At 31.1% G+C, this 27845-nt stretch overlaps 5 protein-coding genes across 10 annotated transcripts; 3 read left to right on the top strand and 2 right to left on the bottom strand.

Moving 5' to 3' along the window:
- Window positions 1–42: 42 nt before the first annotated feature.
- Window positions 43–10833, bottom strand: LOC139432224 (nose resistant to fluoxetine protein 6-like). 5 transcript variants are annotated; one of them, XR_011642089.1, is made up of 10 exons: window positions 10744–10833; window positions 6153–6552; window positions 4814–5014; window positions 4424–4626; window positions 4083–4369; window positions 3597–4028; window positions 3381–3549; window positions 713–888; window positions 546–651; window positions 75–165 (listed from the first exon to the last, which is right to left on the bottom strand). XR_011642089.1 is itself a non-coding variant. In XM_071200668.1 (9 exons), exons 2-9 carry the CDS (start codon window positions 6256–6258, stop codon window positions 123–125), a joined length of 1617 nt encoding a protein of 538 aa, XP_071056769.1. In that variant the 5' UTR covers window positions 6259–6552; window positions 10744–10833; the 3' UTR covers window positions 43–122. The 5 variants fall into 5 exon arrangements, 4 of the variants coding, with proteins under 4 accessions (XP_071056769.1, XP_071056771.1, XP_071056772.1 ...); XM_071200668.1 differs by lacking the exon at window positions 546–651 and having other exon boundaries at window positions 43–165; XM_071200670.1 differs by lacking the exon at window positions 546–651 and having other exon boundaries at window positions 43–165; window positions 4814–6066.
- LOC111414005 (tRNA 2'-phosphotransferase 1-like) lies at window positions 10458–21213 on the bottom strand. Of its 2 annotated transcripts, XM_071200667.1 has the most exons (4): window positions 21086–21213; window positions 20960–21011; window positions 20319–20907; window positions 20160–20263 (listed from the first exon to the last, which is right to left on the bottom strand). In XM_071200667.1, the coding sequence occupies exons 2-4, from the start codon at window positions 20969–20971 to the stop codon at window positions 20244–20246; spliced, it is 621 nt and encodes a 206-aa protein (XP_071056768.1). In that variant the 5' UTR covers window positions 20972–21011; window positions 21086–21213; the 3' UTR covers window positions 20160–20243. The 2 variants fall into 2 exon arrangements, with proteins under 2 accessions (XP_022900919.1, XP_071056768.1); XM_023045151.2 differs by lacking the exons at window positions 20960–21011; window positions 21086–21213 and adding an exon at window positions 10458–16225 and having other exon boundaries at window positions 19871–20263; window positions 20319–20408.
- Window positions 21214–21230: 17 nt separating this feature from the next.
- On the top strand, window positions 21231–22335 carry LOC111414006 (uncharacterized). The gene is made up of 3 exons (XM_023045152.2): window positions 21231–21464; window positions 21517–21916; window positions 21976–22335. The coding sequence occupies exons 1-3, from the start codon at window positions 21442–21444 to the stop codon at window positions 22267–22269; spliced, it is 717 nt and encodes a 238-aa protein (XP_022900920.2). The 5' UTR covers window positions 21231–21441; the 3' UTR covers window positions 22270–22335.
- A 214-nt stretch (window positions 22336–22549) lies between these two features.
- On the top strand, window positions 22550–26269 carry LOC111414017 (Glycine N-methyltransferase). The gene is made up of 6 exons (XM_023045163.2): window positions 22550–22943; window positions 22995–23122; window positions 23173–23308; window positions 23447–23567; window positions 23617–23747; window positions 26056–26269. Exons 1-6 carry the CDS (start codon window positions 22738–22740, stop codon window positions 26216–26218), a joined length of 885 nt encoding a protein of 294 aa, XP_022900931.1. The 5' UTR covers window positions 22550–22737; the 3' UTR covers window positions 26219–26269.
- Window positions 26270–26545: 276 nt separating this feature from the next.
- LOC111414019 (helix-loop-helix protein delilah-like) lies at window positions 26546–27830 on the top strand. The gene has a single exon (XM_023045164.2). It carries the CDS (start codon window positions 26703–26705, stop codon window positions 27393–27395), a length of 693 nt encoding a protein of 230 aa, XP_022900932.1. The 5' UTR covers window positions 26546–26702; the 3' UTR covers window positions 27396–27830.
- The last annotated feature ends 15 nt before the right edge of the window (window positions 27831–27845 follow it).

Below are 27845 nucleotides of genomic sequence, written 5' to 3' on the forward strand. Positions count from 1 at the left end.
TTACATTCGTTTAGTAGCTGAAAAACATTCAAGTTTGCCATCTTCTGAACGAAAAATGTTTATAGATGGGTGATCAAAAAAGTTGTCTAAAAGCAATAAACATTTCACATCATCTGGTGGTATCAAGCTGATTCTCTTGAAATTTCTTGACTGCAGGTATAAATTCTGTAAAAGAACAATTTTTGAAAATTGTATTTGTTGTAAACCATGCCTTTTGGAAATTATAACATGAAACTGGAAGACTATTCATTGTGTCTTTTAAAATTCGAGGTTTACAAGATTTCCCAATAGAGCAACTTGGGGAATAACCCGTACCTCTATCTATGAGCGCTAACATTTATATTTAACTATACTATTTATAAACTACTGATGTATTAAATAGATAACATTCAATAGTGTCTTAAAAATATTTATCCATTATATCCGAAGTCCGTTCGAACGCGGTCGATTATATCGCGGTTTTATTGTAATTGTAAATCAATTAATATACAGGTGTGCCAAATGTCTGGAATATTGTCAATAACTTCGCCATTTGTGTAACCTACTTTGATTGTAATTTGCTGATTTAATATTTTCAGAGAATAAATTTTTTCTCGATTTTTTTCTAATACATATGATTTGATATGTTCATCGCGTAGAGGGATTTATCCTCTATTAAAATAATAAAAATAAATTGTTATTGATAAATCGTACATCAAAATTAATAACTTACATTGGAGTGTCGTAAACGTAAGGAATCACCCAAGCAACAATCATACTAGCTGCTAAAAGAATTGGAAGAATAATTTTTAACATGATTTTTCGATATTTAACTAATGGTATTAAAACAATAGGTGAAAGAATGAATATTTGCATGTCCATAGATAAGTACCAAGTATGCAAAAGACACTAAAAGAAAAAAAATCAATTAAAAATACGGTTATATCATATTATTAGTAAAATATGACGTTTGTTAGAAGTGAGGTTCATTATTAAAGTTGTTTTCTACAAAAACGGTTTGGAATTAAGAAATGAAACTTTATCCAGTTATTAAGGAAAGTTTAAGGTTGGATTGTGCCCAATTATGTGTTTCTAGGAATTTTTTAATTAAGAATCTTCAAAAGTTGAGAATTTGAATTTGACGTTTATTGAAAGTGAGGTTAAAAAAAAATTGTTTTCTCCAAAACGGTTTGGAATTAAGAAATGAAACTTTATCCAGTTATTAAGGAAAGTTTAAGCTTAGGTTGTGCCAAATTTTGTGTTTCTAGGATGAACAGCTTTTTTATTACAAATTTTCAAAAGTTCAGAATTTGAATTTGACGTTTATTGAAAGTGAGGTTAAAGAAAAAATTGTTTTCTCCAAAACGGTTTGGAATTAAGAAATGAAACTTTATCCAGTTATTAAGAAAAGCTCAAGCTTAGGTTGTGCCAAATTTTGTGTTTCTAGGATGAACAGCTTTTTTATTACAAATTTTCAAAAGTTGAGAATTTGAATTTGACGTTTATTGAAAATGAGGTTAAACAAAAAGTTGTTTTCTCTAAAACAGTTTGGAAATAAGAAATGAAACTTTATCCAGTTATTAAGGAAAGTTCAAGCTTAGGTTGTGCCAAATTTTGTGTTTCTAGGATGAACAATTTTTGTATTACAAATCTACAAAAGTTGTGAATTTGAATTTGACGTTTATTGAAAGTAAGGTTAAAGAAAGAATTGTATTCTCCAAAACGGTTTGGAATTAAGAAATGAAACTTCATCCAGTTATTAAGGAAGCTTTAAGCTTAGGTTGTATCAAATTTTGTATTTCTACGATGAATAATTTTTTAATTAAAAATCTTCAAAAGTTGTGGATTTGAATTTGACGCTATTGAAAGTGAGGTTAAAGAAAAAATTGTTTTCTCCAAAACAGTTCGGAATTTAATAATGAAACTTTATCCAGTTATTAATTAAAGTTTAAGCTTAAGTTGTGCCAAATTTTGTGTTTCTAGGATGAACAGCTTTTTTATTACAAATTTTCAAAAGTTAAAGATTCAAGGATCAACAATTTTTTTATTACAAATCAACAAAAGTTGTGAATTTGAAGTTTATTGAATGAGAGGTTAAAGAAAAAATTGTATTCTCCAAAACGGTTATTTTTTATTACAAATTTTCAAATGTTGTGAATTTGAATTTGACATTTATTGAAAGCGAGGTTAAACAAAAAGTTGTTTTCCCAAAACAGTTTGGAAATAAGAAATGAAACTTTATCCAGTTATTAAGGAAAGTTCAAGCTTAGGTTGTGCCAAATTTTGTGTTTCTAGGATGAACAATTTTTGTATTACAAATCTACAAAAGTTGTGAATTTGAATTTGACGTTTATTGAAAGTGAGGTTAAAGAAAAAATTGTTTTCTCCAAAACGGTTTGGAATTAAGAAATGAAACTTTATCCAGTCATTAAAGAAACTTTATTATGTGATTCAAGGATCAACAATTTTTTTATTACAAATCAACAAAAGTTGTGAATTTGAAGTTTATTGAATGAGAGGTTAAAGAAAAAATTGTATTCTCCAAAACGGTTATTTTTTATTACAAATTTTCAAATGTTGTGAATTTGAATTTGACATTTATTGAAAGCGAGGTTAAACAAAAAGTTGTTTTCCCAAAACAGTTTGGAAATAAGAAATGAAACTTTATCCAGTTATTAAGGAAAGTTCAAGCTTAGGTTGTGCCAAATTTTGTGTTTCTAGGATGAACAATTTTTGTATTACAAATCTACAAAAGTTGTGAATTTGAATTTGACGTTTATTGAAAGTGAGGTTAAAGAAAAAATTGTTTTCACCAAAACGGTTTGGAATTAAGAAATGAAACTTTATCCAGTTATTAAGGAAACTTTAATCTTAGGTTGTATCAAATTTTGTGTTCCTACGATGAATGATTTTGTTATTAAGAATTTTCAAAAGTTGTGAATTTGAATTTGACGTTTATCGAAAGTGAGGTTAAAGAAAAAATTGTATTCTCCAAAACGGTTTAGAATTAAGAAATGAAACTTTAGACAGTTATTAAGGAAACTTTAAGCTTTGGTTATACCAAATTTTGTGTTTCTAGGATCAACAATTTTTTTATTACAAATTTTCAAATGCTGTAAATTTGAATTTGATGTTTATTGAAAGTGAGATTAGAGAAAAAATTGTTTTCTCCAAAACGGTTTGGAATTAAGAAATGAAACTTTACCCAGTTATTAAGTAAACTTTAAGCTTAGGTTGTACCAAATTTTGTGTATCTAGGATCAATAATTTTTTGATTAAGAATTTTCAAAAGTTGTGAATTTGAATTTGACGTTTATTGAAAGTGTGGTCAAAGAAAAAACTTTTAGAAGCTTTATCCAGTTATTAAGGAAAGTTTGTACTTAAAGCTATAAAAAACTCACCATTCCATTTGAATCTAAATAATTTTGATAATAAAAGAAAAATGATGCCCATCGTTCCAAACATTTATCCCTTAAATTATGTACAAACATTGGCCATACTGGTCCAGATCCGAAATGAACATAAACAGAAACGTGAAGGAAATAAACAATAGCTAAAGCAGGAGTAAGTCTAAAAATAAAAAGTTATACACATATTAAATCAATTCTCTTTTTTACCTCAAATATCGATGAACCCAAAACATAATAATATTAAACTTAGCATTTGGTCTACTTTGCGATTTGATGAATAACATTGCTGATAATAATCCGCTGAGGAATAAGAAAGAGTCGACTGCGGAACCTGCTCCTTGAGCATATTGAGAGTACATCCTATGTGCCCAAACCCAAACGTAATCGGCGTTTACATACGGTAAAACTTGGGCGATTGAAAATCTATGGCCCAAAATAACCCAGAAAATACTAAAAACTCTCAAACCATCGAGACAGGAAATTCTGTTTGCGCTAGTTGAAACATTGTGAAGTTCTTTGAAATTTCGTACGAATGAGAAGGCTAAAAACCATTGAGATGGTTCTTTTCCTTTCCTTGTCATTTGGACATCGTATAAGGTGCCACATACGTTTAATAAGATGATAACACCAATGAAGATACTAAAAATAAATAAAATAAACATTTACATCTGTAAATTTTGAATACTTAATTACCAAAAAGCTAAATCAACATTGCTAAATCCTTCCATAGTAGGTTCACTTTGACACAAAGCGTCATCGTTAGGAGCAACTAATTGATTAAAAATATTTTGTACATCTAAGGGTAATTGTAAAGAAAAATAACCATGAACTTCACTTGGTGTACAAGCATCCGGGATACAAATCGAAAAAGTAACATATCCTCCTTTTGTGTCTTCAATGGGATACCCAGATCTTGAGTTAATCTTGGTTTTGTTAATATTAATATAATTTTGAAAGACACTTCTAGGTCCAAGAGAGTTCTAAAAAAAAAATTTGTTAAATACGTATTTATTATTTTAATGATTTTTATCTACCCCAACGGTTTTGATTGAAGATGACTTTTCATTTTGTACCGTAATATCTGGTACTGCTGAAACTAATCCTGCCAAACAATGTTTACCATAAATTTCAACTCCATCTTTTTTATACTCAACCCGCATACATTGCGGGAAATTTCCCAAAAGATTTCTGTTTCCATCGAAAACACCCACGGGAAATTTAGCAGAGGCATCAAATACTAAATAAATTAATGATTATTTCAAAATAATATTCGTTAAATTATCATTGTTAAAGGTTTTGTGATAACATTCAATAGAAACAATTAAAAGTGTACTTAAAACGGATTGTAAATCCCTGTTTCAATTTGTTTTAAATTAGTGATAAAAATGTATTAAATTAAATTAAAATAAAGATTCTTTTCTTACAATTCCAAGCCCACGCTTCCATCTTCGTAAGCGCAATGTAATAAATATCTAATTGCTTTTTACATTCCGAGCTGATATCCACCTCTCGTTCCGAATTGATTTTAACATTTTGAGAATTGAAAATGTCTTGAGCACCGATTAATGGCACCAAAAAAACGAGAATTAAAAACCGAACCATTTTGGATGGTTCTCGCTGTAAAACTGAACAAAAAGGGGATTGTTTCGACGATGTTAATCGAGATTATAGGATCGTTAGTGGTCCGAAAAAGATAAACATTGAGTGGTTTTGATTTGTGCATCAGATTACAAACCAAAAAGTACTTCTAATGATAATCGAACTGCGTATACACTTTTTAAATTAAATTAGGACTAGAAAAAAATAATATCTTAAATTGTACCCAATTCAGTTATGCGAACAAAAACGGACTTTGTTAAGTAAGTTTTATGAGTAATTTTATATCTTGGGATAAATAAAGAAAACAATTTGATTGATTATAATCCAAATCATTTTGTTTTCTTACACCTAAATGGAATGTTAGATATACCTTGACCTCCATGTTGATACAGTGACTTGAACAATCACTTTGATAAGAGTTGAGTGCCATCATTTTCATTACTAATCAAAATTAATAATCAAAGTTATTTATAATTTGAAAGATGTTTAATTGTTTCCCTGATAACGAACTGAGTTTGTGACATCACTTTATTTTTTACATTTCAAAATTGTTTCAAGTACTGATGACAACCTTGAAATCACTTATAATTAACAAATCGAAAATTTATTAACATTAATTTATAACTCAAGAGGTTTAACAAATTAATAAAAAAACATTGGAATTAATTATTTTTTAAATAAAGCTTTTTGCTTTTTTATGCACTACTTGAACTAGAAAGTTGAACTTTTTTGAGTTAATATGAGTTCAGATTTGTACGAAACGATTTGTGAAGATATCACTACGGCATTAATTGAGAATAAATTTAGTATAAATTTGGGTTTGGGTCCTAATAATAACTATAAAGTGTTGAAGTTTTTTTTAAGGTATAAATAACTATTACTCCTTAAATATTATATGAAACTACCACTTTGATAAGAATTGAGTGCCAACATTTTTATTACTAATCAAAATCAATAATCAAAGTTATTATATTTATAATTTGAAAGATGTATAATTGATAACCAGCTGAGTTTGTGACATCACTTTACTTTTTACATTTCAAAATTGTTTCGAGTGTTGATGACAACCTTAAAATCACTAATAATTATCAAATTTATTAACATTAATTTATAAGTCAATCTCATCAAAGTCATTAAACACAGTTGAGATTCAGAATATAATACCTTCATAATATATCCTCCTCAGCATCTTTTTCGCCAATGTTGTTTTGTAGAGCAGTGCAAAAATAAGGAGCTTATAATCCTTCAAAATCAATATTAATATCTTCATCAAATAAATTCGCCACGTATTTTATAACTTCTTTCCATGCAGCCACAAAATTAAAACTCGTCGATTTTAAATTGTAATTTTTTTAAATTTTCCTTCTTCATCCTCCAATACCACCATTACTTCGTCTAAAAATTCGTTACATTCGTTTAGTAGCTGAAAAACATTCAAGTTTGCCATCTTCTGAACGGAAAATGTTTATAGATCTGGAAAGTTGTCTAAAAGCAATAAACGTTTCATATCATCTGGTGGTATCAAGCATCTTCTCTTGAAATTTCTTGACTGCAGGTATAAATTCTGTAAAAGAACAATTTTTGAAAATTGTATTTGTTGTAAACCATGCCTTTTGGAAATTATAACATGAAACTGGAAGACTATTCATTGTGTCTTTTAAAATTCGAGGTTTACAAGATTTTCCAATAGAGCAACTTGGGGAATAACCCGTAACTCTATCTATGAGCGCTAACATTTATATTTAACTATACTATTTATAAACTACTGATGTATTAAATAGATAACATTCAATAGTGTCTTAAAAATATTTATCCATTATATCCGAAGTCCGTTCGAACGCGGTCGGTTATATCGCGGTTTTACTGTAATTGTAAATCAATTAATATACAGGGTGTGCCAAATGTCTGGAATATTGTCAATAACTTCGCCATTTGTGTAACCCACTTTGATTGTAATTTGCTGATTTAATATTTTCAGAGAACACATTTTTTCTCGATTTTTTTCTAATACATATGATTTGATATGTTCATCGCGTAGAGGGATTTATCCTCTATTAAAATGTGCAAAAAAACATATGCATCCTATTTAAAATAACAATGTTGGTTGCCATAGCAACGAAACAAAGAACAATGTAAACAAGCAAGTATCGCGAAAAAATGCGCCACAATTAATAAAAATTTTTTTATTTGAAACATTTTTCTTTAAAACCACAAATGGCGAAGTTATTGGCTATATTCCAAACATTTGACACACCCTGTATGTCTTTAATGAAGTAAATTGCAGAGGCTCGGCCGCAAGCAACCTCGGTTTCTACTTCTTTGACGTTGTAGTAAATCAACTAATATATCTCTTTGACGGAGTAAATTGTAGTGCCTCGGTCACAAACGACCTTGGCTTCTACCTATATGAGGTTGTAGTAAATCAACAAAGATATCTCTTTAACACAGTAAATTATAAAGCCACAGCCGCAAGCGACCTCGGCTTCTGTCTTTATAGCATTAATAAATTAGCTGATACTTCGTTATTAAGTAGATAACGCAGCCGCAAGCGACCTTGGCGCTACCTCGTTGACATTGTAGTATCAATTAATATATGTATATATCTCTAACGCAGTAAATTGTAGAGCCTCGGAAGCAAACGACCTTGACTACTGTTTTTATAGCACTGTAATAACTTTGCTGACACTTCGTTATTAAGTCTCCGGCCGCCAGCGACCTCGGCGCTACCTCGTTAACATTGTAGTAAATCAAGAGATTACCTAAGTCTGACGTCACAGAGGTGGGCAGAGCTTATACTGACTCCAAGCAATTTCGTTGCTAACCACAGTTGCTAAGATAAATCGCCAAAAAATGTCATTTGAAATGTCATCACTTAGTTTATTTTAACACTAATGGAAAATTGCATATGGTGATTTACCGTTAGCAACGAAAATGTTTGGAGTCAGTATAAGCTCCTCCCCTGTGACGTCAAGGCTTAGGTTGTCTATTAATATATGTATATCTTTAACGAAGTAAATTGTAGAGCCTCGGCCGCAAGCGACCTCGGCTTCTGTCTTTATAACACTGTAATAAAGTAACTGATACTACTTTATTAGGTAGAATACAAAGCCTCTTTGACATTATAGCAAATAAATTAATATATCTCTTTAATGGAGTAAATTGTACAGCCTCGGCCGCAAGCGACTTCGGCTTCTACCTCTATAAGGTTGTAGAAAATCCACGCATGTTTATTAAAAAGTTTTTGCTTATTTTAGTCTATACTATTACCTCTTTATGTGTTTTGGATTCTTTTTTTAACACCCTGTATATCTTTAACGGAGTAAATTGTAGAGCCTCGGCCGCAAGCGACCTCGGCTTCTGTCTTTATAACACTGTAATAAATTAACTGATACTTCGTTATTAGGTAGATTACAGAGCCTCGGCCGCAAGCGACCTCGGCTTCTACCTCTTTGACATTGTAGTAAATCAGCTAATATATCTCCTTGACGTAGTAAATTGTAGATCCTCGGCTGCAAGCGACCTTGGCTTCTACCTCTTTGACATTGTAGTAAATCAACTAAAATATCTTTTTAACACAGTAAATTGTAAAACCTCGGCCGCAAGCGTCCTCGGGCTTCTGTCTTTATAACACTAATAAATTAGCTGACACTTCTTCATTGAAATGGATTACTGAGCCTCGGCCGCAAGCTATCTGGGCTTGTTGAGTCTAGCAAATCTTATTAGAAGGTAAAGACCCCTAGAAAATTAATTAAAACACAGTGCGTAAGGCTAGTTCTTTTTTGTAATGTTAATTATAAAGTGAAGGAATATTAGGTAAGGTTTTGTGCCGCAATCGGCTCCGCAGCTCAATTATTAAACACCAAATTCCTTGGCGTGGTGTTTACGGAAACCATGAGTTGCACCACGAAATGTGTATTTCGCATACTTCCACAGCATGGCGGTGTATGGCATAACAATATGGGGTGCTTTCAGTGACCTAAAAGAAGTTTTTAAACTCCAAAAGAAAGCGATAAGAACGCTAGTAGGTCTGAAACAAAATCAGAGTTATAGAGGTAATTTAAAAGCTCAAAAAACGTTTCTCACGCGTACTTACCAATAGATTCGACACGCAAAGAGAAATAAACTTTTTTCGCGAATCAAAATCGTCTGTTATTCGACAAAAGCGGAGAATTTAAAACGAAAAAAATTTATTAGAAAAATTTCTTCAGAATAATGCATCCTTCAACCGTATAATGCTCTGATGCCGAAGATACGGGATACCTGTATATCTATAAAGTTATACAGTGAATTATCACCCCATTTCAAAATATTGAATATGAAGAATGAATTCTACTCCATAGATGAATATTTTGCAGCAATGAAGATAAGCTAATGAATACCTGTTTTCTTTGCCATTATTATTACGACTTTTATTTGACGAGAATATTGTACGTTTTGATGCATATTCAATAAACTTATTATTATTAAAATTTATACTTTCTTTTTGTTAATTAAGGCAAGGTCGCTTGCGGTCCAGGTACTGCAATATGATAACTAGGTTCACATAGATATGATATTAATCAGTGAGCATCGGTAGCAACTGGCTTAATTAGTCAAAAGATCACTTGCAACCGAGGTACTACGATATGATAACCTGTTAATATATCACTTACAAGGGAAGTGTCACAACTGTGTCTCACCGATTTCGATGCAATTTGGTACAGTCATAGAATGGGCCAAAATAAGGTTCGTACATTTTTTTATACGTGCGGTAAAAGCCCCTGGGGCGAGTTATAGGGGTTGAAAGTTTGGAGAAAAAGTACGTTTTCACTTATATTTTAAAAATGAAAAGTGCTATCAAAATTTGGTAAATTGTAACTGATATTCATTTTAAAAGAGCTTTCTTTTGATGTATCACACATATACCAGAGGGTTAAGAAGGGCGAACTACCCCTATTTTTTTGGAATTATTTAAAAACCACCCTATCGATTTTGGCGGCATTAAGTATACTTCCAGCACGTTCAAAAATATTAGTTAAGGGTTTTTTCCCATTCGCTCTAGATCATCCCCAGCGAAGTTACGGGGGTTAACATGTAACCACTTTTCGTAAGAATGATGTGATAAAATTGTCAGGTATTTTGAAAATACTTTAACAAAACCGTAAATTAGTCGCACAATAAAATGTTTAATGTAAAATAAGGCATAATACACCATTTAGGGGTGGTTGGGGTTAACCACCCCCTTAAAAATTAATTCTATCCCGGGCATTACTTGTTGATTACGGCGAAATTTGGTACTGTGTTTGTTTTATATTTGAAGTAAAAATTTTTGAAAATGGTTATAAGGGTTACAAATTAGGGGTAGTTTTTTGTTTATACCTCGAAGATGAAAACTGCCATCGTAACTGTGGTATTGTTTTTTAAAAATCTATCTATCGATGTTCCACGAGGTAAACTACCCTCATTTTCTTTAAATAATAAATATAAAACTACTAGATAAATAAGATATTTTATTTATTTATGAGTTAAAAAGCAACTGACAAAAAAAAATAGTTCAATATACCAAAGAAGTTTATTCTACATTACTAATTGACGTTTTTTATGTTCAATGTTAAATTTATTCTTTCATTAATTTAACACTTTTTTCCTATCTTCTATAAAATTCCTTTATTAATAAAGGAAAATTAATGAAAGAATAAATAGAAATTCTCTATCACATCATTAACATTGTTAAGTTTATTTTTATTCTACATAATGTTGCCAAAAATACACCTACCAAAAAAATTTTGGCACAATATTTGTTTTTTTAGTGCCGCTTGCTAAAGGTCATTTCTCAAAATAGTTTTTTCTAGTATAAAAGAACGTGTGCCCAGTGGGTAGATTTTAGTTTCAGAGCAACTGACAGAAGCAATGGTTACAATAAACCCAATAAACGTTTTAAATTTGCTAATGACAGTTTTTACTGTTATGAATATTCCCCAGACTCCTGTAAATGAAGCAGAAGTTAGTTTAAAAGAAAATATACAGCGTATTTTAATGGAAAGTATGGAAGACTACAATATGCAAATTGAAGACGAAACTGTATTAATTTTCGATTCATCCAATGGCATCAATGACGGTCAGCAAATTATTGAAGACCAGGATACAACTGACAGGTTTGTAGAAGATACTGATGCTCATTGTCCATTGAAGGATGACATCGACTACGAGTACAAATTAGAGGCGGTAAATTACTGGACAAGTGGGAAGAAAGGTTATTTGAAACTAGAAACCGTAAAAAACAAATACCGAAAAGTAACGTCAAAGACCCAATTGCACAGATGGTCTAAATATATTGAAGAAAGAGGGACATACAAAGAAAAATTAGCAGAAATTACCGAATTTGTAATTAATCAAGCGAGAGCCGCCGTAGATAATAAATTGCCACTACATGATATTGATATACGCAGATGGGCTATACAAGCTAGAAATGAAAAGAATTTATCTCCTCAACTGTTCAAAGCATCTCATAGCTGGGTGCAACGTTTTAAGAAAGCAAATCGGTTAGTAAGCCGAAAAATAACAAAATTTCTATCCCAAAAACAAATTGGAAATGTTGATCGAGTAAAAACTTTAGCAAAAGATTTCGTTAAAGAGGCAAAGCTACAAATCCAAATATATGGACCTGAAAACACCTACAATTCGGATCAGAGCGGTTTTAACTTGGAATTCCATTCGGGAAGAACATTAAGCGATTTAGGAGTTAAAACCGTAGAAAGTGTGGTCCAGTCGGTGTCATCTACAACGCACAGTTACACAATTCAACCCGTAATATCTGCTGATGGGAAACTTCTTTCTCCACTTTTTATTGTTTTAAAAGAACCCTCTGGCAGCTTTGGACCGAGGGTAGCAAATACAATGTTTAAAGCAGACAATATATACGTTTTGGCATCAAAATCTGGAAAGTTAACTTCAGAACACATGAAAAATTGGCTCCAAAATGTATATTTTCCAAATACTGGTTCTAAATCATTATTATTATTAGATTCTTGGAGTGGCCATTGTCCTGAAGTTATTAGTGAAATAACTCCATCAGGTACTAATTTTAAACATTTATCTATACCTGCAGGGACAACAGGTCAAATACAGCCTTACTCGGCTTACTAACCGATTTGCTTTCTTAAAACGTTGCACCCAGCTATGAGATGCTTTGAACAGTTGAGGAGATAAATTCTTTTCATTTCTAGCTTGTATAGCCCATCTGCGTATATCAATATCATGTAGTGGCAATTTATTATCTACGGCGGCTCTCGCTTGATTAATTACAAATTCGGTAATTTCTGCTAATTTTTCTTTGTATGTCCCTCTTTCTTCAATATATTTAGACCATCTGTGCAATTGGGTCTTTGACGTTACTTTTCGGTATTTGTTTTTTACGGTTTCTAGTTTCAAATAACCTTTCTTCCCACTTGTCCAGTAATTTACCGCCTCTAATTTGTACTCGTAGTCGATGTCATCCTTCAATGGACAATGAGCATCAGTATCTTCTACAAACCTGTCAGTTGTATCCTGGTCTTCAATAATTTGCTGACCGTCATTGATGCCATTGGATGAATCGAAAATTAATACAGTTTCGTCTTCAATTTGCATATTGTAGTCTTCCATACTTTCCATTAAAATACGCTGTATATTTTCTTTTAAACTAACTTCTGCTTCATTTACAGGAGTCTGGGGAATATTCATAACAGTAAAAACTGTCATTAGCAAATTTAAAACGTTTATTGGGTTTATTGTAACCATTGCTTCTGTCAGTTGCTCTGAAACTAAAATCTACCCACTGGGCACACGTTCTTTTATACTAGAAAAAACTATTTTGAGAAATGACCTTTAGCAAGCGGCACTAAAAAAACAAATATTGTGCCAAAATTTTTTTGGTAGGTGTATTTTTGGCAACATTATGTAGAATAAAAATAAACTTAACAATGTTAATGATGTGATAGAGAATTTCTATTTATTCTTTCATTAATTTTCCTTTATTAATAAAGGAATTTTATAGAAGATAGGAAAAAAGTGTTAAATTAATGAAAGAATAAATTTAACATTGAACATAAAAAACGTCAATTAGTAATGTAGAATAAACTTCTTTGGTATATTGAACTATTTTTTTTTGTCAGTTGCTTTTTAACTCATAAATAAATAAAATATCTTATTTATCTAGTAGTTTTATATTTATTATTTAAAGAAAATGAGGGTAGTTTACCTCGTGGAACATCGATAGATAGATTTTTAAAAAACAATACCACAGTTACGATGGCAGTTTTCATCTTCGAGGTATAAACAAAAAACTACCCCTAATTTGTAACCCTTATAACCATTTTCAAAAATTTTTACTTCAAATATAAAACAAACACAGTACCAAATTTCGCCGTAATCAACAAGTAATGCCCGGGATAGAATTAATTTTTAAGGGGGTGGTTAACCCCAACCACCCCTAAATGGTGTATTATGCCTTATTTTACATTAAACATTTTATTGTGCGACTAATTTACGGTTTTGTTAAAGTATTTTCAAAATACCTGACAATTTTATCACATCATTCTTACGAAAAGTGGTTACATGTTAACCCCCGTAACTTCGCTGGGGATGATCTAGAGCGAATGGGAAAAAACCCTTAACTAATATTTTTGAACGTGCTGGAAGTATACTTAATGCCGCCAAAATCGATAGGGTGGTTTTTAAATAATTCCAAAAAAATAGGGGTAGTTCGCCCTTCTTAACCCTCTGGTATATGTGTGATACATCAAAAGAAAGCTCTTTTAAAATGAATATCAGTTACAATTTACCAAATTTTGATAGCACTTTTCATTTTTAAAATATAAGTGAAAACGTACTTTTTCTCCAAACTTTCAACCCCTATAACTCGCCCCAGGGGCTTTTACCGCACGTATAAAAAAATGTACGAACCTTATTTTGGCCCATTCTATGACTGTACCAAATTGCATCGAAATCGGTGAGACACAGTTGTGACACTTCCCTTGTTAGACTGGGCCGCAAGCGATCTCGGCTTAATTAATCAGACTTGTAGAGCATGTTCCCGTGATATGTACTTTTTAGATGAAGGTTACTTTTCACGCGAACTGTATATATTATAATTTTACTTACACAAAAAATAAAGACGAGACGTCGTCTATATTAACAAACACCAGCATGGTTTATTTCCGTTTCTTTTTAATTTATAATTCGAGTAAATCGCTCTAAAAAAATTAGAGGCGCAATTATTTGACATATTTTGTTTACATGTTACGTAGAAATGTTCAATGATTACAAAAAAATTTTACCGTTATTTTTTTTTATCGAACGGTTGCAAAGATATCGATCTCTAAATTGAGGGGCTTGACTTTTAGCACGGATAGTAGCAGAAAAAAGGTGATAAAATAGAAGCTATTCTAATTAATTTATATAAGGAGACGGGAATTTATTTAACTATTTCACTATGTTTTGTAAAAAATACATTTTTTATTTATAACTAAAATATTACAAACAAACTCTATTTAAAAATTAATTATTTGTTACTTGAAATTAACTGGCGGTTTTATTAACATTTTCATTCATTTCACGTTCGTGTGCATTAAGCCAATGAGGTAGTCGGATGGCAAGAAATGTACAAATGCTCCGAAAGCACCCTTTCATAGAATTATGCTTTGTTATTATTATGTCCATTTCGATCGGATTATCCCGAGCGTTTATTGTTATTGTAAAATCAACGATGGGTTGTAATAATGTGATGTTTTTACAAAGTACCTCACAAATATAGTTGGTTACTTGAATTTCCTTTTCTAAATTCGTGGCGTTATTATTTAATTCGATATCGCGTCGAATTGCCCTTCTTGATTCCCATAAATTTTGCATTGCTTTGCATCGTAAACTAACCGAATCTAAAACACCTTCTTCTCGTTGAATTTGTTTATCGGTGGTTACACTAATGTCACATTTTAATGCTTTTGCTAAAACGTTTATTATAAATTCGTTTACCATGGAGTACCAAACAAATTTGATTTCGTTCGGACGATTTTCGCAATTTTCTGGAATCTTTTTCTCTAAATACTTTAAAGATTGCCCCATTATTAATTTAAATTTACATACATTCTCAGTTAATGTAAATCTTTCGTCGAGAGGTTCCGATGTGAAAAATTTATAAAGGGGTCCTTCTTTGTCGTTTTCTTTTTTATTTTTTTCTTGGAGTGTATTTAACGCGTGTTTACAAAAAAGTTTGAAATCATCCGCAACACGAGAACTCACAGCTTTAGTTAAATTATGATTGTGTTCGAATGGATCTTGAACGCAAATCGGCGTGTCAACTAAAAGAGGGAACATATTCACCAAATTTATTTTATAAGTTAAAAAATCATCCGATAAAATATCAGGTCGAAGAAAATCGGTTTTCGGCACAATTTTACCTAAATACGGACAAACAACGTATAAACTATAATCGAATTGACTATAATATTTAAAAAATCCTTCCAAAAGTTCAAATATTGATTTATTCGAAAGATTTTCATTCGTTAAATTCGCAGGTAAAAAACCTCCGTTCCAACCATGTTGAATATTTTCAATCCCCGGCGATTTTTGCATCTCAATAACAGATTCGCAACGAAACGGTTCTTGTTGTAAATAAAAAATAAACATAATCGTTAACGCGTAATTACTAAATTTACTACTATTCCCATGCAATTCGTGCGAACTCGCCCAATATTTTATAATCATCGTAACCGTGCGCAATTGTGGAGCTAACGACATATAATATTTAATCAAATAAGTATTACAAACACCCAACATATTCTTGAAATTAAAATCACAACTTAATTGAGTCGGAACGTGAACGCATTTTACAATCGGCGTTTTCGCTTTCGGTATCGCTAAGACTTGAGCGAAACTTTTCGATTTAGGTAACGCATTTCGTGCCTTTTTAATAAACGTTTGCGTTGTCGGATCGGAATCTAACATATTCGCAACTTCAACGAAAACATCCACATCGCTGTATTTAAAATTTAAACCAGTTACTGTCGATCCAAACGGAAAAATGCGGCAACCCTCTTTAAAAATTTGTTGTAACGTCAATTGAAGGTCCTCGCAAAGTATTTTGTACGATTCGATTTGTTGTTTTTGATTCGGTTGTAAATGTTCCATTAATTTATTTATTTGCTCCTCGAATTGTAGATTTTTTAATGATGTGTTTATTAAATCGTGATCTAAATGGGGTTGTTCTATATTTGGTTCATCTAAAAGGATTTATTTAATGTTTATGTAACTTAGAAAGTTAAATTCAGTAAGGATTAAAATGGCAGGAATATGGATAAAAGCAAGGAGAAAATAGGAGAGTTATAAAGATGGGGTCGTGGAATATTACAACTTTAACAAGAAAGGAAAAGGAAATAATGGATGAGATGGAAAGGTTTAGGGATAGAAATAATGGGAATTATATTAAGTATAAAATTTTCAAACTATTATAGTCTATACTTTTCGGGAGTCCAAGAAAATACATTGAGCAAGATTTTTATTCAAGTCTGCAGAAAACCTTCGATAAATCCAGAGAACAAAGAGAGGAAGTATTATAATTATAATGGGAGACTGGAATGCGAGAATAGGTAATGATATACACAAGGGGGGAGGTAGTATAGGAGAATATGAGGATAAGGGAGCGGCAGTGATGAATAGAAATAGGCAAAGAATGCTGGAATTTTGTCAAATAAACGACTTATTGATTAGAAACACAATGTGGAGTCAAAGGAGGCAAGATAAATATACGTTTGTGGCGGAAGAAAGGAATGCTAAGAGTATTATTGATTACATGACATACACCCAGAATCTCCAAAACAGAGTCGAAGAGGTAAAGACTGAAGCAGAAGCAGAAATGGAAACTAACCACAAACTAGTCATGGCAACTATTAATAATATAGAAATCGAAAGAGAAGAGATGACAACCTACATGAAAATAACAAGGCAGGAGGAAGAAAAACTAAAATATCAAGAAAAAACAAACAACGAAAATTTAAAAACTAGAAGAAACAGAGAATTTAACGCTGGAGGGAAGGTGAAGAATTTTTGAAGAGATAATGCGAAATAAAGCTATGGAAGTTTGTGGAATGAGAAAATATAATAATCAGACAAGTCCGACAGGCAATAAAGAAGAAGAAAGAGTCATGGAAGAAATATATAAGAACGAATTCGAAGAGGATAGGACAAACTATAGAACGAACAGAAATGTAGGTAAGAATATGTTAAGCTGGTAAGTTTGTGTCCTAAACTAAGGTTTTATTTTACTTCAAAAATTTTTCTTTATTTTGTATTCCGTACGTGTACTGATGTAAAAACATTTTTTTCCAAGATTTTAACTATATTATTGAATTTTTTGATTTTGTTAAATTAATTTTTTGTTTGTAAATTAGTTTGAAAGAAATTTAGATCCATTCCTAAACCCCACCTACTAACAAAATATTTTTCCATTATATTGTATAATATTCTAAGTAAGTTCACCTTTTCAAATTCCGATTTCTCCTTACCGTTATTAATACGTTCCGGTTAATATTTGTTAATTTGTTTCTTAAATTTAGGTACTGAAGATGAAACATTAGTTTCAAAACATGTCTGCTTGAATTGAATTAAACATTTTAGTATTTCTCAAAAAGTTTTTACTTTTACCTACATCTTATTTTATATAAAAGGAAGCTACTCGAACTGTGAAAATTACAGAGCCATATGCCTATCATCTACAAGTTACAAATTATACATAAGGATAATAGAGAAAAGGTTAAGAAGAGTAGTGGAGAATAAACTAGAAGATGAACAAGCAGCATACAGAGCAAGCAAACAAACGAACGATAACAATTGATGTAATCCGAAATATCATTAAAAGGAAAATATAGACGGCCAATGAACTATACCTAATATTCTTGGACCTAAAAGCAGCTTTTGACACGGTTAACACAAGACCTAGAACTAGAATCATTCGGGTTTAGCTGTCTTGAGAGACGTGAGGCTAAACCCGAATGTTTCTAGTTCTAGGTCTAATGTTAGTTCTAGTTTTACACTACCACTATCACTACAATTAACACAAGACCTAGAACTAGAATCTGCTTTCAATTATTTTTGTTAGTTTTTGTGGTATCATTAGTTGTTCTAGACACTATCATATAATACTACGATTACATGTGTCAAAATCTGCTTTTAGGTCCAAGAATATTAGGTTATAGTTCATTGCCCATTAGGTTAGTTCTAGTGCAAAACTAGAACTAACACTAGACCGACAACTAGAAACATTCGGGTTTAGTCTCTCAAGACGGCTAAACCCGAATGATTCTAGTTCTAGGTCTCCTGTTAGTTCTAGTTTTAGTCCAATAAAAATATACAACATAGTGATATCTTTTATTAACTAGCGTTACCTAACACTGTCACTAGAACCGAATGGCTAAACCCGAATGATTCTAGTTCTAGTGATAGTGCTAGTGCAATATTAGAACTAACACTAGACCGAGAACTAGAAACATTCGGGTTTAGCCGCACGTCTCTCAAGACGGCTAAATCCGAATGATTCTAGTTCTACGTCTTGTGTTAGTTCTAGTTTTAGTGCACTAAAAATATGCAACATAGTGATATCTTATGCTAATTAGTGCTACCTACTAACATTAGACCTAGAACTAGAAACATTCGGGTTTAGCCGCACGTCTCAACCCGAATAGTTCTAGTTCTAGGTCTTCTGATAGTTCTAGTGATAGTGTAAACCTAGAACTAGAAACATTCGGATTTTGCAGTACGTTTCTCAAGACGGTTAAACACGAATGATTCTAGTTCTAGGTGTTGTGTTAGTTCTGGTAATAGTGCTAGTGTAAAACTAAAACTAACACTAGACCTAGAATTAGAAATATTCGGATTTTGCCGCACGTCTCTCAAGACGGCTAAAGCCAAATGATTCTAGTTCTAGGTCTTGTGGTAGTTCTAGTGATAGTGTAAAACCAGATTTTGACACAATTAATCGTAGTATTACATGGTAGTGTCTAGAACAACTAATGGTACCACAAAAACTAACAAAAATAATTGAAAGCTTGTATAAGAAAGTCAAGAGCATAGTACAAATGAAGGGAAACATCAAAAACTTTTTAAATATGCAAGGGCATAAAACAAGGCGATAGCCTAAGCCCATTGTTATTTATAATATTAACAGTGATAGGTTATAAAAGTTTGGAATCAGTAAAAATTGATAACTTATTTATATGCTGACGACATAGTGCTGATAGCAGAGAACCATAAAAAGGCAAGGAAGTTGGTTAAAATATGGACAGAAGAAATTGAAAAGATGGCCTAGAATTGTGATAATAAATAAAAAGGAAATAAGAAATAACCCAAAAGAAATATTTATTAAAGAACAAAAGATAGAAGAAGTATCATCACATGAGTACTTGGGCAGTATAATATCACAAGATGGAAGGATAGATTTAGACATAAATTTAAGAATAAGGAAAACAAACAACGTATATCATACTCTAAACAGAACAATTTTTGGGAAGAAGTATACACTGGCAATATTACCATATGCCAGTGAATCATGGACACTACAAGATAGACAAGAAGGAAAGATTACAGCAATGGAAATGAAATTTTTACAAAAAATAGTGGGGAACACAAAGTGGGATAGGATAAGGAATGAGGAAATAAGACTGGGAGTAGATCAAGAGGAGATAATCAGCAAAATAGTGAAAAAGCACCTAAACTGGAACATAACACAATAATAAAAAAGGAAGAAATGGGAAGAAGAGAGGGAAGACTCTTGCAGATATAAAGGAATTAGCCAGGAACCAGAGGGAGTGGAAGAAATGGATGGAGGAATAGGATTAGGAGAAGAAGTAACTTAAAAAGGAAGATATTCTTACTTGCTTGTTCTTTTCTTTTTCTTGGTTTTATATACAATGTTTTACCCATAAAAAAAACTTTTTGTTTTTTGAGTAAACTTTGAGCGGTTGCCTCATCAGAGAATTCCACCAAAGCAAATCGATTTCCTTCGCCGATAAAAACATCTTTTGTTGGTCCAAAATCACTGAAAAACTTCACAATTTGTTCTTTAGCAACCAAATTGGGCAAACCAGTCACAAAAACGCCACATTTTTCCTTTTTGTTTAAAATGTGTTCATTGTGAACTGCTAATTGATGTTTTCTTCCAATGAAATGCGACTCTCTAGCTGATTTGTCTGGAAGGCTTACATTGCACAATACACAAAAATTATTATCTCCCATTATATTTATTAATTAATAAGATAAATTAATATCTAAAAGTTAATTATTAATTAAAAGTAAATAATTTTTAGCTATGTATAATCTTACTTTCTATTATGTTAACAACTTTAAAAAAAAATTCGCTTGATATTAATCCATTTATATCTCCAGGGCTTAATATAACTTTATTTGGTGATAAATAAAACTTGAATCCAGAATCCAAAGCTTTTTTCAGGTCAATATAAATCAAAATTTCAACATTACCTCGAACACCACTAATACATTTATTTTTATCAATACTTTCTGTAAAATGAATATGTTCTCTAGTCATTCGGCTTAAACCCTCGCGTTTAATTTTATCCCAATTTCTCAAATACGTTCCATGTATTACATTTTCAACTCCACAACAATCTGTTATCGGTGTTAAGTCTAATTCTTTAACAACTCCAATTGAGTGCCCCTGATTAGCTTTGATTTTTAACTCTCCACTATCACTTTTTATTAATGTAAACCTTTGTTTATTATTATTTTCCACAACTTTTATAATATCATTTACGTTAAACTTTCCTTTTAATTGTTTATACGCCAAAATCTGAGAAACTGGAACATAACCATCCGAAGATATCGTAAACCCTTCTTTATGGGCACCGTGTCTCAAAATCCATGTTAAAGTTTTACTTAAATACACATCATTTCCCTAACGGCAAAATCGAAATTATTAAGATTACAACATCATCTCGAAACTTTACCTTATTGTACATCAGACAAGGGGATTATCCAAAAAAGAATCAATTTTTACAACTAAAAATAAATAAATTTTTTGAGGTTAAGTTATCCTTGATCCCATATGCAAGCATTTTGGGGGCCAAACTAACCTCGTCCGGGAAAAATGGTTTCAAATAAACCCAATTTTGTTATCTTAATTTTTAAGTAATTCAGTTAACATCTGAAAAAAAAAATATTGAGACAAATGTGGCAGGTTTAATTAGGTTATTATTATTACAGAAATCTGTAATTTTAAGTCATTGAATTATGTTTAATAAAGGTTAATAAATCAAAAATTTATTGAAATTATGAATAAATCAACAATTAAAGAAGAAATTTTCATTATTTTGAAATCAATTCAATGTAAATTTATGAATAATTAATTAATATTTGAAACGTAACCTCAAAATCCTCAAAATCTAAAAACATAACCTCAAAATCATTTCCGTTATTTAAAGCAAGAAAAATGAGTGAATCAAAAAAAATGGGGTAATCATCCATATAAGTAACTTATATAACTTAATTTCATATATCATTTTAGAGCTTCCAAGTATAAAAATAATCAAAAATACAAAAATAAGTCAAAAGTGGTCCCTAAAGAGAAACAATCAGATTCCGTCGACGACGAAGATAAAATCGTGATAGATAATGATTACCCTTACAGAAGACGAGGTTTAGAAAGTAACTGGCATAGATATGAAGTTATAGATGTACCAGAATCAGAAGAAATTATTGATGTAGCTAAAGATTTTTCAGCAATCGTTTCAGCTCCTATTTCCCAAGGAAATTATTTCAAATTTAAAGCAGACAAAAGTCTGGATAACCTAAAAGATGAAGAAATAAAATGCGAAATGTTCAAAATCGATATGAACACATTGAGTTTGGGTTTATTGAGCATTCCCTTTCATATTCGATGTGGTATTGATGAAAAATGTTTTAGTGTATTTCACATTTATTTGCTTTTTATTCATTTTATTTATATTCTTAATTTTATTTTTAGGAAAGCAGTTTAAACGAAATTTTGGCAGATGCTGAGAGTGCAAAAATAAATTATTTGAAACATTTAAAAGAGAATGATGAGAAAAATGTTCAAATTAAAGAAGATGAAACTAAATCAACAAATAAGATTTTAATTGGTTTAATGGGTGATGATTTGAATGATTTAATTAAAAATGATGGTGATAATAAAGAATGTTCAATTACAAATTTTTCTACTAAGGAATTGAAGGGATTAAAAGAACCGAAAGAAAAAGATGATTTGGAGAAGTGGTTGGATGATATTTTAGATGATTAATAAATTATTAGTATGTTTAATGGAATAAAGATTTTTTTGGAATAAATTGGAACCTATTTAGACTGATTATTACTTTATAACTTTAAAAAGTTTCATTAAATCCAAAAATTAAAACTGATTGAAACAAAATGTTTGAAGAAATGAGTTTTACAAAATGTTTGGATGATAATTTAGTTGATAAAATAAATAGATTATACATTTTTTGTTATTCAAATTTGTTCCATTTATTTTTTTGCACTAAATCTGATAAATTTGCTAAATCGAAAAAGAAAAAAAACAACCTGTTGCCACACCAAAAAGTTAAAAATCATTCTTATCAGACACCTCTTTCCTAACACCGGCCTTTCTATATCTTTATCTACATTTCATACATAATAACCGACGTGCTGATATAAATACATTGCTTATAAAAAGAAAAACCCCGTTTATGCAGGTTTCATTTCATCTTGTAATTCGTTAAGTAAGACGATGGCTGATACGGTATTTCGCGCGAGATCTTTAGGAACCCCCGCTGAAGGAGTTCGCGATCAATACGCCGATGGAAAAGCCGCGAGAGTTTGGCAAGTTTTTATTGGAGATCAAAAATCTCGTACACAAAATTACAAGAATTTCTTATTAAATTTGTTAAAGAAGAAAGGATGTAAAAGAATTTTAGATGTTGCGTGTGGAACAGGGTAAATAAATATATATTCATATTTTCATTTAAATAATTACATTTTGAGTAGAATTGATTCGGTTTGGTTACTTGAAGAAGGATTTGAAGTGATTTCCGTGGACGCTTCTGATAAAATGTTAAAATATGCTTTACAAACTCGTTGGGCACGAAGAAAGGAAGCGGCTTTTGACAAATGGAGTAAATTTTATTTAATTAAGTTTGATTTTTTTTTAATATTTTTTTTTTAGTTATTGAGGAAGCAAATTGGTTAACACTTTATGATGACATTCGCGAGCATATTGGGGGTGGATTTGATGCCGTGATTTGTTTAGGAAATTCTTTCGCCCACATGATGGATTCTTATGGTGATCAACGCGAACAAAAGTAAGAAAAACAATTTTAATCTCGATTAATTTAGTGACGTGGATAAAACCAAGAAGTAAACACATTACTGATATTGAAATGATGTAATAAACCGATAAGATAATATTAATTAATAATGTTTCTTTAATTTTCTTTTAGGCAAGCGTTAAAGAATTTCGAAAAATGCGTTAAACCCGGTGGCCTTTTATTAATCGACCATAGAAATTACGATTATATCATTAATACGGGAAAAACACCAGCTAAATGTTTATATTACAACGTAATTAAAAATACTTTTGCAATGCTGGTTTTAAATCATTTATTTTTAGAGCGCACATATGACTGATATTAAAACTTCAGTTTTATTTGAAGCCGGTCGTCCCGCTATGGTTATGATGGATTATTTAATCAACGTTTCTGAACAAGAAAAAAATAAGCCGATTAATGAAGATGATATAAGGTATATAAAAAGAATTTGTTTTATTTATAAAGTAAAACCTCGATATAACAGATTAATACGGGAAAGTGACTGTCCAATATCGAACTATATTGTAATATAGAATCTATGAATTCTTCATATTTTCGTATTTTTCTCGATATTTTCGCATCTGGGAGCAAAAGTGAAAGAGAATAATATTGTTAAGGTTAAAATTTGCTACAACTTTTGTTCTAAAAGTATTTTTGTAATATGCTCCGAATCGCGAATGTTAGTATTACCAACATATAAAACTACGAATTCAGCAAATTTTCGTATTTTCGTATTTTTGTTGATATTTTCGCATCTGACAGTAAAAGTGGAAGAGAGCAATATTGCTAAGAGTAAAAATAGCTACAACTTTCGTTTCAAAAGAAAATTTGTAATATGCTCCGTTTCCCGAATGCTACCATTAACAACTTGAAAAAGCGACAAATTCATACAATTTTCCTATTTTTCTCGATATTGACGCATATGAGAGCAAAAGTGAAATAGAGCAATATTGTTAAGGATAAAATTTGCTACAACTTTTGTTCTAAAAGTTTTATTATAATATGCTCCGAGTCCCCAGTGCTACCATTACCAACATATAAAACTACGAATTCGTCAATTTTTCATATTTTCGTATTTTTCTCGATATTTTCGCATCTGAGAGCAAAAGCAAAAGAGAGCAATATTGTTAAGAATAAAATTTGCTACAACTTTTGTTCTAAAAGTTTTTTTGAAATATGATCCGAATCCCCAGTGCTGTCATTACCAACATAAAAACTACGAATTCAGCAAAATTTCATATTTTCGTATTTTTCTCGCTATTTTCGCATCTGAGAGCAAAAGTGAAAGAGAGCAATATTGTTAAGAATAATGTTTGCTACCACTTTTGTGTTGAAAGTTTTTTTGTAACATGCTCAAAATCCGAAGTGTCACCATTAACTTGTAAAACTGCGAAATTCATCAAATTCTCATATTTTCGTATTTTTCTCGATATTTTTGCATCTGAGACCAAAAGGGAAAGAGATCAATATTGATAAATATAAAATTTGCTACAACTTTTGTTTTAAAAGTTTTATTGTATTACGATCCGAATCTCCAGTGCTACCATTAGCAACATATAAAACTACGAATTCGTCAATTTTTCATATTTTCGCATTTTTCTCGATATTTTTGCATCTGAGAGCAAAAGTAAAAGAGAGCAATATTGTTAAGAATAAAATTTGCTACAACTTTTGTTCTAAAAGTTTTTTTTAAATATGATCCGAATCCCCAGTGCTACCATTACCAACATATAAAACTACGAATTCAGCAAATTTTCATATTTTCGTATTTTTCTTGATATTTTCGCATCTGAGAGCAAAAGTGGAAGAGAGCAATATTGCTAAGAATAAAATTAGCTACAACTTTCGTTTCAAAAGAAAATTTGTAATATGCTCCGTTTCCCGAATACTACCATTAACTACTTGAAAAAGCAACAAATTCATCCAATTTTCATATTTTCCTATTTTTCTCGATATTGGCGCATCTGAGAGCAAAAATGAAAGAGAGCAATATTGTTAAGGTTAAAATTTGCTGTAACTTTTGTTCTAAAAGTTTTATTATAATATGCTCCGAGTCCCCAGTGCTACCATTACCAACATATAAAACTACGAATTCAGCAAAATTTCATATTTTTGTATTTTTCTTGATATTTTCGCATCTGAGAGCAAAAGCAAAAGAGAGCGATATTGTTAAGAATAAAATTTGCTACAACTTTTGTTCTAAAAGTTTTTTTGAAATGTGATCCGAATCCCCACCATTACCAACATATAAAACTACGTATTCAGCAAATTTTCATATTTTCGTATTTTTCTTGATATTTTCGCATCTGAGAGCAAAAGTGGAAGAGAGCAATATTGCTAAGAATAAAATTAGCTACAACTTTCGTTTCAAAAGAAAATTGGTAATATGCTCCGTTTCCCGAATGTTACCATTAACAACTTGAAAAAGCAACAAATTCATCCAATTTTCATATGTTCCTATTTTTCTCGATATTGTCGCATCTGAGAACAAAAGTGAAAGAGAGCAATATTGTTAAGGATAAAATTTGCTACAACTTTTGTTATAATATGCTGCGAATCCCGAGTTACCATTAACAACATTTTTAAAATTGTCACATTTTCGTATTTTTCTCAGAACACTTTAGAACTAGAAACCGTACGTTTCTTAAGACTGCTATAGGAAGGCCCACGTTATATCCGTTACATCGAGATTCGTTATATCGAGGTTTTTTTTGTATTTTAAAGAACTTTTTTTTTTGTAGTGAATTTCGTTTATCTTATTATCCCCATCGATTGGAAGTGTTTAAAGCGATGCTATTGGAGGCTTTTAACAAGAAATGTATTCATAATTTATTCGGAGATTTTAAGAAATTAGAAGAAATCGAAACTCCAAACTTTTATATACACGTCGTTGAAAAATTGTAAAAAGAAGCGATTGTAAATAAGTTATTTTTAATAAAAACAAATTTAACTTGATTTAAAGGTAATTAGTCTTAATTTAGATTTTGAACAGATTTTGTTTATGGATTCGAACCTAAAATGAAAGTAACACATTGCAAAATTTCTTATAAATATTAATTTCAATTCGAATTTATGTGTTTGTGTGTTTTTACGCAATTAGAATTGAAAGTAAAAAAAAGGTTTAATTATATTTTGTATATTAATCTTATATTGGTACGTTTTGTGGGGGTCATCGAGAGTGCGGGAGTAGTCCAAAGAGTTTTATAGTGGGAGACACCTCCGGGTGTACCTGTTCAGTTGCGGGTCCAGCCGCTAAGGCAATCGACATCCGCATCTCGGTTGGTGAGGATCGTTTTCTCGATCCTCCGCGTTTTAAACCTTTTCCACCTCCTACTCCAACACACTCTACTTCTTCTTCCTTCTTGTATTAGTTGAAGTTTCTTACGCGATGTTGTTCAACGACGATCTCACCCACAGACTGTCTTTACCTTTGGACAGTCCAACATACACAACTGATTCAAATAATAACAGCGATTCCGATAAATCTTCGAGAGGTGATAAATATTCGTTAAGACCAAGATCATCGAAACGAAGAAATACGATTTCGACCAATTTTGACGAAGACACATTAAAATCTGTTCAAATTGTTGGTAAAAATAATAACGTGAAGGTGAAACAAACAAAACCGAAGCAAAAACCGGCACCTTTGAGTAAGTACAGGCGTAAAACGGCAAATGCAAGAGAAAGAAGTCGAATGAGAGAAATTAATCAAGCTTTTGAAACGTTGAGAAGGGCAGTTCCGCATATTTGTTCATCTCAAAACGGGGCGAATGAAAAATTAACGAAGATAACAACTTTAAGATTGGCGATGAAATATATTTCTTCGTTGAGTGCAGTGTTAAGTGGTGCGGAGACGACCCAAGACTTGTTTTCGGATTGTTCCGAGTTGGATTGTTTCTTATTGGAATCAGATGGTGAATCTTTACCTTTACACTCGGATTTTTCTGATCATTCGTTGACCCCGGCCGATTTTTCGGTCGATTTCCCGGACGATTCTTTAACAACAGCCGATTTCGACCCGGTTTCGCCCGATTTCGGCGATCACATAAATTTCGATCCGTTTTTAGGCGATTTCAGTTAGTTTAAGACACTCGTTTTTTTTTAAGATAATCAAAGTGCCAATTTATCCGTCCTACAATTTGTATAAATAAATTTTAAGTTTTTTGGAAAAGAAATCTATTTATTTTTTAATTTGGGGTAAGATATTTTTGCTAAGAAAAAAATATTTTTACACGAAAAACCTATTTATTATTTTTTTTTTAATTATATTTTCTTTTTTACTATTATTTTTTTTATTAATATTCTCGTGAATGATTTTCCAGTGCCAGTTGTTTTTTTTATTAAGTTTTTATTTTAATAAAATCAGTTTTATGTGATAAATATGTAAATAAGTAATTTGTAAGCTAGATTTTAATCTTTTTGTACATTTCTACACATTTTTTACGCTTTTTACTTGTGTAAATTACCCCTTTTTTTAATAATTAAGTTGAAATAAACAATATTTTTTTATCCTCGACTTTCTTTTTTATTT

This window comes from Onthophagus taurus, chromosome 11 (assembly GCF_036711975.1).
Source record: "Onthophagus taurus isolate NC chromosome 11, IU_Otau_3.0, whole genome shotgun sequence".
Taxonomy (NCBI): Eukaryota; Metazoa; Arthropoda; class Insecta; order Coleoptera; family Scarabaeidae; genus Onthophagus; species Onthophagus taurus.